This window comes from Mesoplodon bidens (genome assembly GCF_964165515.1).
Source record: "Mesoplodon bidens genome assembly, chromosome: 3".
In the NCBI taxonomy this organism is placed as follows: domain Eukaryota; kingdom Metazoa; phylum Chordata; class Mammalia; order Artiodactyla; family Ziphiidae; genus Mesoplodon; species Mesoplodon bidens.
In genome coordinates, this window is record NC_138178.1 from 101,102,973 (window position 1) to 101,114,929 (window position 11,957).

Genomic DNA, 11,957 nt, shown 5'->3' on the forward strand with positions numbered 1-11,957 from the left:
GTTCAATAGCCTTCAAGGTCCCCACAAGTCCCTCTACATCCTATACATATCTGAATCCCAATTCTAGTTCAAGTTCTGTCCTGTAAGGCTCTGGGCCAGATAGAAAGCATCTGGTTCAATGTAGTAGAACAATCCATGACTGGGAAAACCTGCTAGGTCCTTCTGTGAGAGGGAAGGAACTCCAGACCTTGCTATGGCAGGAGGCTGAGATGCCAGGGTGCACAGAGGAACTCTAGGGGGATGGTATGACCTCATATCACAGCCCAGAGGCCATGAAAATGTATTAAATATGGCTTTATGCCCATTTAAGAACTATCTAACAGGAGCTATTTTCTTGTAAGTGATCAGAAAGAGGATGAAGTAAGATAAGCAGTAACAGTCATTTACCTGATACTGTAAAAGCCAGCAAGAGGGAGAGAGTGGCCCCAGGGTGGAGTTTACGGTTTTCAAAATGCACCCTCTTCCAGGAAAGCCCAGGAGGAATGAAATAAAACACACAATCTCAATATTCAGTACTTTGCTCTATCAATTTGATAAAATGCTTCTAATCCAATTACAACTAAAAGTCTGAGTCTTTTTTTTATACCCCAACCAATGATGCTATGAGCCAGAATGGTTGAGTTATGTAAATAAATAAAGTATGCCATAAATTTTTCTTCAAAATGTAATACCTATTTATAGAATGTTTTTCTCTTTTAAGATTTTTCAGTAGCTATAACTTTTAATCGCAGTGTTAATTCTGCCGTTTCTATGTCTTTGGAATTACTTTAGATTGATGGATATGGCCTAGGGCCATAGACTGCCACCCATGCTTTAAATCTTGTGCTCTGACTCCAAGAATAGAAAAGAAACAAGTAAAAACCATTTCCAAGAAGGTGCTATCCTCAAAGCACAATTGGACATTAATTTGGGAAAAAATTCACATATGTAGAACTGGCTTGGAGTTTTAAAACATCAAATCGTGGTCATGCTCCTGGCCTTTGAAACATATTCCCTTTTAAAAAACAAAATGTGAATGAGAGAAACACTCACCATTTATTTATATGGAAACTGACCTCAAAATACAAATTGTTCATTAGTAGAAAATCTATTTCATACTTCATATGCTAATTAGTTATTCTTAATTTGAGATAATTGTGGAAGATATTTTAAAATTCTTTTCGTGCTTTTCACAAAAAGCAATCGAGTACAATGTGCTATCAATCACTGTTAAATATAAGAGCTTTGTTTTTAAAAACTAGATAATTTTTTCTGAAGCCACAGGCTGAAAACTGTATCACAAGATCTCCCAATTATTTATTTTACTTCCTCAAGTTTGTACTTTTAGCAATAAAAGAGACAGTCAACCAAATTAAATTTAGAGGTAGAACGGTCATATGACAAAGAAATGAAACACTGCAATAATCATTTATTATCAAGATAACCATTGTTCAGTATCAAAACACACCACACATACACATTCTTTTTTACCCTGTCACTCTTTTAAAATCCCACTCTTTCTACATTTCTTGTTCTTCGTGGCTCAGCCTATCTGTTCCTCTTATACCTCCAAATCTACTCTGACCCTTCTCCATCCTTCCCTGGGCCCTGGAAGGCTGAGCTTGGAGACGTCTACCCACTCCCTTTTACTCTGCCTTTTGGCTGGTTCAGTTCGAGAAAGTTTCCAGGCAGAAGACCAAAGGAGAGTGAAGCCAGGGTATTTATTCCCACAGCTTCCTCTCCGATAAGGGCCTCTATCACAAGCCACCGTTCCTGCCCTGTGGTCCTCTCCTTTAAGCTCCCCTGTTTGGGTTCCACTGACCCCTGCTTCCCTTGCTCCTTCAGGCCTGGGTGCTTGTTCCCTGTCAGGACACTGTCTAACCCAGGAGCCTTTCTTTCCTTTTAATTTCTTTTATTTATTTTAACAACATTGTGTTAATTTCTGCTGTACAGCCAAGTGATTCAGTTATACATATGTATACATTCTTTTTCATATACATATATATATGTTCTTTTCCATTATGGTTTATTACAAGATATTAAACACAGTCCCCTGTGCTATACAGTAGGATCTTGTTGTTTATCCATTCTCTATATAATAGTTTGCATCGGCTAATTCCAAACTCTCAGTCCATCCCTCTCCCACCCCACCTCCCCCTTGGCAACCACAAGTCTGTTGTCTACATCTCTAAGTCTGTTTCTGCTTTGTAGATAAGTTCATTTGTGTCATATTTTAGATTCCAAACATAAGTGATATCATATGGTATTTGTCTTTCTCTTTCTGATTTACTTCATTTCATATGATAATCTCTAGGTCCATCTATGTTGCTGCAAATGGCATTATTTCATTCTTTTTTATGGCTGAGTAATATTCCATTGTATATATGTACCACAGCTTTTTTATCCATCTATCTGTCGATGGACATTTAGGTTGCTAGCCACGTCTTGACTACTGTAAATAGTGCTGCTATGAACATAGGGGTACATGTATCTTTTCAAATTATAGTTTTGTCTGGATATATGCCCAGGAGTGGGATTGCTGGATCATATGGAAACTCTAGTTTTAGTTTTTTGAGGAATCTCCATACTGTTTTCCATAGTGGCTATACCAATTTACATTCCTACCAACAGTGTAGGAGGGTCAGAAGCCTTTCTTAACTGCCTTCTTCTCTTGGTCTCTGGATACTGCTCCCTCCTTATATAATCCTGCTTCCCTGACTTGTCCTTCTTGGGTGCTGCTTTTATAGCCCTCTAGCAACGTACATACCCCTTTGTAATAATGCTCTAGTCTCAATACTGAGCTTCTTGCTTCATTAAAGGACATGGGAAAGACACAGAAAACTGTGGTTCAGCTATAATCCTACACCCCCCAACACCCATACACACACACAACGCCTCTAGGTGGGGTATTTACTTTTTTCTTTAAAATGTAGTTAACTCTTTAAAAATCATAAAAGTGACACATTTACCACAACCAGTGAAACAATGTAAAATATGTAAAGGAAAGAAGTTAATGCTCTTCCCGAGTGCTTTTGTTTTTTTGTTTGTTTGTATTGGGGGTTTTTGTTGTTTTTTTTGGATCCTTCCCCTTCACCTTATTTCCCACTTTCACCCTGTCTTGCCCTAGATAAAGAATGTGAACAGCCTGGCCTGTCTTTCCTTACACCTGCCTCCATGACATTCAAACTTTCAAACCCATACCAAACATATATACTCATATATAGAGGGGGTGGAACTTGTCTTTACAAAAACAGAGCATATTCTACATTATTTTGCAACTTGCTAGATAGAGATACAGTTCCATACTTTAAATAGCCTCATAATATTACAGAGTCTAAATATACTCTAATTTATGTAGCCATTTCTCTACTGATTGACACTCCATTTTTTTTCCAGCTGCTTTGACCACTATACACAATGCTGCAGTAAACAACCTTATGCATATATTTTTACTAGTGCATCTATTTATGTGACCTAAATTCCTAAAATAAGGTTGCTAGGTCAAAGTTACATATAGTTTCAATGACAATCCCCTTACTTTCTCAAAAGTGTGTAGCAATGTATTTCCTGTCAATTTAAGTCCTATATATGTTTTATATGGATATACTATGGTATATGCAATTTTTTTTTCTTTTTTTTTGCGGTACACGGGCCTCTCACCGTTGTGGCCTCTCCCGTTGCGGAGCACAGGCTCCGGACGCCCAGGCTCAGCGGCCCTGGCTCACGGGATCAGCCGCTCCGCGGCATGTGGGATCTTCCCGGATTGGGGCACGAACCCGTGTCCCCTGCATCGGCAGGCGGACTCTCAACCACTGCGCCACCAGGGAAGCCCGGTATATTCAATTTTTAATCTTTCTTTCTTAACATGAATTACAGATAATTGTCTACGCACTATATACTTTCTGTAGTAATCTTAAACGGCTGGGTATAGCCATTAAAGTTGTGGAGCTTCTTTAAAATTTGGGGGGGCGGGCCTCCCTGGTGGCGCAGTGGTTGAGAGTCCGCCTGCCGATGCAGGGGATACGGGTTCGTGCCCCGGTCTGGGAGGATCCCATATGCCGCGGAGCGGCTGGGCCCGTGAGCCATGGCCGCTGGGCCTGCGCATCCGGAGCCTGTGCTCCGCAACGGGAGAGGCCACAACAGTGAGAGGCCCGCATACCGCAAAAAGAAAAAAAAAAAAAAAAAAAAAAAAAAATTTGGGGGGGATTGTATCAAACCTCAGTATTAATATAGGGAGAATTTCTATCTACTCCCCATAATACATGCCCAAAGGCAAATCAAAGCTTTGACAGCAGCATTAGATATAATAAAATCTGTTACAAATATGCCTTTCAACCCTTAATCAGTTGACATTAACTACATCTTTTGATGGGCACAAGCACTGATAACATGATTCACAATATCAAGAGGAACTATGCCTGGGGCACATGCCTCCATCACCACCTCAGTGACTTCAAAGGGGAAAGATCATGAGATTGCTGAGGAGCACACTGAAGCACTGGGGATCTTCCTGAGTATGGTGAGCCCAGTTACATGTGATTCTTTTGGCATTAAAAGGGTCTATTTCAGGGCTTCCCTGGTGGCGCAGTGGTTGAGAGTCCACCTGCCGATGCAGCGGACACAGGTTCGTGCCCCAGTCCGGGAAGATCCCACACGCCACGGAGCAGCTGGGCCCGTGAGCCATGGCCGCTGAGCCTGCGCGTCTGGAGCCTGTGCTCCGCAACGGGAGAGGCCACAACAGTGAGAGGCCCGTGTACTGCAAAAAAAAAAAAAGGGGTCTATTTCAGATCAAAGGTAAAAGAAGGCCAGAAAAACAGAAGGGAATCCCAGACCCAAGGACACTGCTATTCAGGTTAGCACAACTAGAGTCCTTCAGGCTTGAGAAAATATCACATTCCACAAAGGCTTGAGAACATTCTACAGCTGTTTCCATAAAACCAAGGTGGTGGTCAGGGTGGGGATGGGGAACTGGGGAGAGGAGGGCCATGAGAAGACAAATCTGGCCACCATTCATTGTTAGCATATTCTCTGTTTGATCACATCACCACCAGACAAGAAATTCCTGTGCATAGACCTTGGAAAGAAGAGTTAGGAAAATTACAAAGCCAACAGGAGGTAGACCAATAGCCTTCATGCTGTTTCCTGTGTGGATGGTAGTGTTGGCTTTCACTGCTTGGTCCTGTGAGCAGGAGAAGCGGATTTTACTCTTTGCTGGGAATTACTACTTGCCTATAACGCTAAAGAGTCTTCCAACTGGAAATGGATCTGATTATTTTTGCCAGACTTAATCTCTTACTTGGGCAGTTAATGAGTGCTTTCAATAATCTTAATCACCATCACTTCAATAAAATACCTAGACGTTATTTCCACAGGAAATAAATGTTCATAGACCGTAAACTCAACCTGGTTAATAGCTAACGTGGGAGAAAGGTGGGAACTGGACTCAGATAAAGGGCTACTGTTGGGTGATGGTAAATGAATGATCCACCCTTCGTCTGGGGATGCGGGATGTGGAGGGAGGAGAAATGAAGTGAAAGACAAAGGCAGCTGGAAGTAGCAAAATTCTCCCTGTGTGGACCCATCAGCTGCAGGAAGTCACTGAAGGATCCAGAATATGATGAGGACTCGTGGCCACAGAGAAGGGGGATTAAAGGAAAAGCAGGAGATAGGAACACAAGATACAGATCAAAGATACTATCTGGAGAACTCCCTCCCTTCATGCTTTTCAAAGAGGGATGATGATAAGAGATAACGTTTGAACATTCCTGGAGGAAGGTCCCAGCAAAAGAGAACTTATCCATGACAGAAAAAAAGGCTTCTCCTGCTCCTATTTCCCCCTTTCCAATGCCTTCTTTTGTAACGTTAGAAGCACAGGCAGTCTCCCTATCAAGGAATCCATGTGATTCTAATGACTGGCTCTTAAAATGCTACAAAGATCCCAATGGAAGGCTGGGGCCAAAGTAAAGGGAACGGTTCTCCGCAGTGGTGTGGAGAGGTCATGGGAAAAGGGTGACCATCTGTTGAACGTGCCCCTCAGTGAGCTTAAGGTCAGTCATCAGAGAAACTGAATGTCCTCTGTGTGCCTACCTTGAGCCAGATACAATGGAGCTTTTATAATATTGTTTTTGGGGTTTTTTTTTTAATAGAAAAAGGACAATAAAATAAAAAGATAATTCTAAATCGGGGCGGTGGGGGTGGGGAGAAAAGATTTACTGAAGCTCAATGTATTATTTAATGCACAGTTTCTGGAGGAGCGGCACACCAAGTCGTAGGATTTAGTGTGACTTCTAAAAAGAGCTTTCGGAATTGAGGCAGCTCTTGCATGCCCATCTCTCCAGAAGTCTCTATCTAATCGTTGCAGAGAGCTTCCTTTCGAAGTATTTTGAAGGCTGATTCAGCATTCACAGGGAGAAAGGATTTTCATCACTAGGATTCTATGACACATGATATAAAATCTACAATTCTATGACTTTCCTGATGAAGCAGTTTGGTTATATTAGGAAGTAGCAAGTCTCATCAAACTAAGAGCAATACTTACAAACACAAAATGAAGAGCATTTACCACATTTTTAAAAGAAACACACCCTGGATCAATGATATAGAGAAATTAATAAAATGGCAAGAGTTCAAAATAAACAGAAGCTTTTGAAATTCCTCTTTCCCAGACAGATATTTTTACCTTAAAAATTGCACATGATGTTTTCTCTAAACTTTAAGAGACTATATATCGTATTACGAGCCTAGACAAAGCATTGACCATATGCTGTGAAAGGACCACTGAAAAAGAACCTATTATCTACACAATGGCATACATGACCCTAAACATCTGGCCGCGCTGGCCTGGAAAATGTAGTGAATACAGGAGTGGCACTTTTATACACCGTCTTTTTTAGTCTTATTGATCCTACTTATAGAACCACCAAAATTATTTTCATATAAAATTTTAAATCACATGAAACATACGAGCCAAACTGGCTCTTTAGTACCTTTTGCATAAGACATGATGTCATACCAGTAACAGTAGAAACCCATACATAAAACATAACTTCAGAATAAACATTACTTCGTGTTTGTTTGGGAAATAAAAAACTGTTAAAGAAAGAAAATCTGAACCAAGTTTCTTCAAGTTAGAAGGAATTCATCCCTCTTCTAGTATTAAAAAAAAAGTTTTTGTCATAAAATAAGGGTGCTTATAAAAGTGATTACTAAAAAAAAAAGAAAAAAAAACCCCCACAAAAACCCAAAACCTCTAACAACAGACAGATGAGCAAAGACACAGCATGCTTCTGCTCTTCTGCTTACAGGATCCCAACAAATCCAAGCCGCCCCAGCAGCATGAACAGCAGAATTTAGGTCAAGGGGCCACTTAGCATCAAAGGCAGTGACAAGTTACTACTTCTCTCTGCCCAGTCCTGTTTCCTTTGAGAGTCCTGTATTAAGCAACCATGGAGGCAGCTTTAGAGCATTCCAAAACAAAAAATTTAAAAAGACATTTACAAAGTATTGCTTCTGGAAGCAAATACAGCCCTGACCCCATAAGTCAACACCATCCTCACCATCTCCACACTCTTGTATACGACTCCCAGCTGTCCTGTTACAAGGTGAATTAACTACCAGGCCGAGGAATTTTGATTCATCGTTAATTAGCCAGTGTCTGAATAGCACGAGCAGACTGACAGTTTGGGGTCGCCCAGGAACACATGTAAAGCATTTTAAACGGGGACTAACCTGGAGGTGACCGGTGCTGGGGCTGAGCTGCGGTCCTCCCAGGCCCCAAGCTCTTTTCCAAAGGTTCCCCAGGCACCAACCGAGGTTGGCCCGCTCTGAGGGAGGTCGCGTTGGCTCCTTTGGTCTCCGTGACCTTTGCAGAGAGTGGTGGCTCCAAGGTGTCAGCAGAGGGTGACCCAGAGAAAGCACGGCTCTTTCTACCAAGAGAGTCATCAAGAGCGGCTTCCCTCTCAGCAGGCAGTGAAGGGGGCCGGAGGATCCTGTGATGCTGCTGAGGGCTGGGGAGCCTTGGAGAGAGAGGCAAGGGAACAGGTGACATCCATTTGTGCGTGCTGGACGGAAAGGATGAATTATTAAATACCGTGCCGAGAGCTGCCAGTGCTGGGGGCAGTGGCCTCTTCTCATCACCTCCAGGGTCCACATCGCGGGGCAGATCCAGAAACAAGGTTTTGTGGCCACTCAGAAGCAACCCAGCTCCCCTCTTGCTGCCGGTTTCTGGGAGGGTATGGGTGGCTGTCGTCCCGAAGGGAAATCCCAGCCGTTTCCCCTCGATGGCTTCATCTAATTTCTCGCTCTCTATCACCTTCAGGAGGACCTTGTTCACAGCCCCCTCAATGCTGGCTAGGGGACACTCCTCGGCTGATGGCTGCCATGACCTGTCCCCTCTCTGCTCCTTGCCCCAGCAGCTGGCACCCCAAGCCCCAGCCTCAGCTTCCGGGAGGGTGAGCAAGTCTACGCTGGGTATGAACTCAGCTTGGGCTGCTGGGCAAACGGCAACCCTTTCCTCACCCTCAGGATGCGTTTTAACTACTCGTTGCACCTGAGCAGACAGATCCTGGACTTTGGCCACCACTTTGGAAATAGGCTTCTTCCTGCAAGTCCGTTCAGCAGCCTTCTCTGTCCGGCCCCCCTCTGCCTCTGGATGTTTCTCGGGCCCCTTGTGACTTTCGGTCGAACCTGTTTGCAGATGCGCCAGCCTGCGAGGGCCCCTCTTTGGCCCCGCGGCACCATCATCTCCTGGCTCCGTGGAACTGCATTCAGGGGGCAGCCCGCCTCTTCCATGCCCCGCAACCTCAGAAGCCTTCTTGGAGCTCCCCAAGGCAGAGTCAGCATCCAGTGTCCTGGGGGTCTCTGGGGTGAAGCTCCCTCTCCCCTGTAGGGAAGAGGTAAGTGCTCCATTCGGAAGCAAGCTGCCTCTCTCCTCTAGGAGCCAAAGATGAGGCCTTGTCTGAGAAAGAGGAAGGGCATTGCTGGAACAGATCTGGTCCTTCCCCATCAGAGGAGGCAATCCCTGGCCCCCATGCCCCTTTCGTCTTGTCCTTTTCTGCAGGGAGTTTTGAGAGAGCCCCTCAAAGCTCTCTCTCCTTCCACCAAACCTCCGGGCCTTTTTGTTCCCGTGGGAGCTCCTCTTATTGAGACAGCCCACGGCGGGCTCCCCCAGCCAGTGGCCAGCACTCTGGAAACAGTCGTCCTCGGAGGCCAGGCTCACAGAGAGCTCCGGCAGCTTCCCCTCCTGGTTCCCCATCGTAATGCCCAGAATGTGGTCTGAGCTCAGCAGATTGGCCAGCAGTCTCTCCCTCTCGGCCGTGAGTTTGTACAGCTCAGTTAGAATGTCTTTCGTGGGAGTTGGCTTGAAAAATATGTCGCCTGGATGTTCGTTCGGCTGCCGGCTGAGGCTGTTGATGTCAGACCCCTCCCTGACGTGGTAGCAGTTATGAAACCCTTTACTGGATCTGTCTAGAGTTATGGTGCCCTTGTATGAAAATCCTCTGACTTCCCCCCTCGGAAGATAGAAGCTGATGTAGCAGAGTTCGGTAATGGGCTTACGCAATTGGAGGGTGCAGTGAGTGCCTTCCATTATGCCTACCTAATTATTCATGCCTCGGAGATGCTGGTCTGTGGTCAGGCTTCCCAGGCTCCGGTGGTGGGCCATGTGATGGTGGCTATGCAGGGAAAGCATCTGACAGTCATCTCCAGCAACGAGACGGCCTGTTAGAGGAACAGGGGAAGAAAGCAGCTAGTCTGACAGAGTGCATGAATCACACAGCAACATAAATCAAAGCATAACCTGGACTTATCCTTCCTCTCTGGCTGACCTCAAGCAACTCAAGGCATCAGCCAGGAGGCTGATTGCAACCTCCTCCCCACTCCCTCACCCTTGACTAGCAAAGCTTTGATACAGCTGAGAATGGGAGAGTGCTCTAATTTTAGCCCCAAGACAAAAGTCCCTTCTCCCCACATGGGAACTTGATGTATACCCTAAGCAGGGTCTCTTGACTTCTCAAGGCTTCAGTTTAGGTTCTTCTATAAAACAGAGCTAACATACCTCCCAGAAATCCTGAGGAAAGGGGACTTTGAGATCCTTAGAAAACATTACTCTCCAAGAAGTACCTTCTAAGATTTGGGATTAATTATCTATTTAACTTAAAGCAGTGGGGGAGGGGGGAAGATATTAGGTCACAAATTTTGAGTCTCTTCTGGACACAATTCATATATTTTGCCAAAAGAGTGAAAAGTGAAAATTTTAAATTCTGAAATTTAAAGAAGTAACCCAGAAGCCTTAATCAAGTTTTTTGTTTGTTTTCCTACTTCTTGCCTATCTGAAGCCAAATGGAATGGCAGAGAAAAAGGAAAAAGCTGTAAGCCACTGCTGGTCCTGTATGGATTTCCAATGTCTTCACCATCAAAGTGGCTGAAGTGTCACATGGACAGTGAAGGTGTCTGCTCCCTCGTATGATGTGAAGTATCCCAGGGGTGTCTCTGTGGCTAACATCCCTCCACACAATCATGAGCTTAGAATGCTATATTATGATACTTCATTTCTTAAATGAAGGCATTGCCCAGTCTTCAATATTTCCAAGCTTAAAAGAAAATTCCCTGGGAAGGGTAACACAATAACCATTTATTAACCATTGATTTCTTTAGTGATATCTCAGGTCTTTCCTAAATGGGTCTAAATAGTAAAAAGCTACATAAAAGAACATTTTGAGTGAAGGAAGAGAGAAAGGAGGAAGCTTTTTTTTTTTTTTTTTGCGGTACGCGGGCCTCTCACTGTTGTGGCCTCTCCCGTTGCGGAGCACAGGCTCCGGACGTGCAGGCTCAGCGGCCATGGCTCACGGGCCCAGCTGCTCTGCGGCATGCGGGATCTTCCCGGACCGGGGCACGAACCCGTGTCCCCTGCCATCGGCAGGCGGACTCTCAGCCACTGCGCCACCAGGGAAGCCCAGAGGAAGCTTTTTAATAGAAACTTCTTAACGAAGACAGATGAAGATAAAAGTAATAGAAGGTAAAAAGAAAAACATGCAAAAATTTGGTCAACCCAGAAGTTCCAGGAGGACTCAGGGTACGCACAGAAAGGGTTAGAAGGGCATGAAGAGAGGAAGCACAGAGGAGATGGGAGGCCAGCAGAGGCCTTGCCTCTCTCACAATTTTCTGTGGGATTGTTCTCATTCAACTAGCCTATCTCTAAAACCTTTCTAAAACGCTCATTCCTTGCCTTTCCTAAAGACACACATGTATATAGATACCTAATACTTACTGGTACAAACTCTCTGAATATATCCAAGAACTCACTTTGGAGGTGGTTTTTTATTGGGGGTGGTTTTATCACAACCAGTTATAAAAGCAATTGCACAGCTGCCAATATCCACTGTTCATGAAGCCAAGCATCACCAGTTCAATTTAGGGATTGTCAAAAAAGCTGAAGTGAAGCTGCAGAAGTGCTATTTTAAGTTGCAGAAAGATGGGAGAGGCCTAGTTTTGCCTTCAAGCATCATTCTCCTGTAGTTTTTCTTATCTTCTCAATTTCCCTGGATTAGGAGAAGTGCATGATGTGGGAGAAGGGGAAGAGTTAACGTTTTTTATAATCTGTCCAAAGTAGCAGCACGAAGTTGATGCCATGATTTCAGCTGAAAACATGATTGCTTATTCTAAAAGCTTATTCCCGGGCTTCCCTGGTGGTGCAGTGGATGGGAGTCCGCCTGCCGATGCAGGGGACGCGGGTTCGTGCCCCGGTCTGGGAGGATCCCACGTTCCGCGGAGCGGCTGGGCCCGTGAGCCATGGCCGCTGGGCCTGCGCGTCCGGAGCCTGTGCTCCGCAGCGGGAGAGGCCACAACAGTGAGACGCCCGCGTACCGCAAAAAAAAAAAAAAAAAAAAAAAAGCTTATTCCCTAAGAGAGGGAATTTTTAATGTATTGAACACATACATGTGCACACTTTTATTTTGTTATCTCATTTAATAAACACATCT

At 44.5% G+C, this 11,957-nt stretch overlaps 1 protein-coding gene across 3 annotated transcripts in view; it reads right to left on the reverse strand.

Moving 5' to 3' along the window:
• The window catches only part of FMN1 (formin 1), a gene marked incomplete at its 5' end in the record, with an annotated part of 410,703 nt that extends 401,138 nt beyond the window's left edge, over window positions 1-9,565 (reverse strand). For all 3 annotated transcript variants that reach the window (XM_081226859.1, XM_081226858.1, XM_081226857.1), the window contains one exon: window positions 7,708-9,565. In XM_081226859.1, the coding sequence (XP_081082985.1) occupies window positions 7,708-9,565 (1,858 nt within the window). The remainder of the gene's footprint in view (window positions 1-7,707) is intronic.
• Window positions 9,566-11,957: the final 2,392 nt, after the last annotated feature.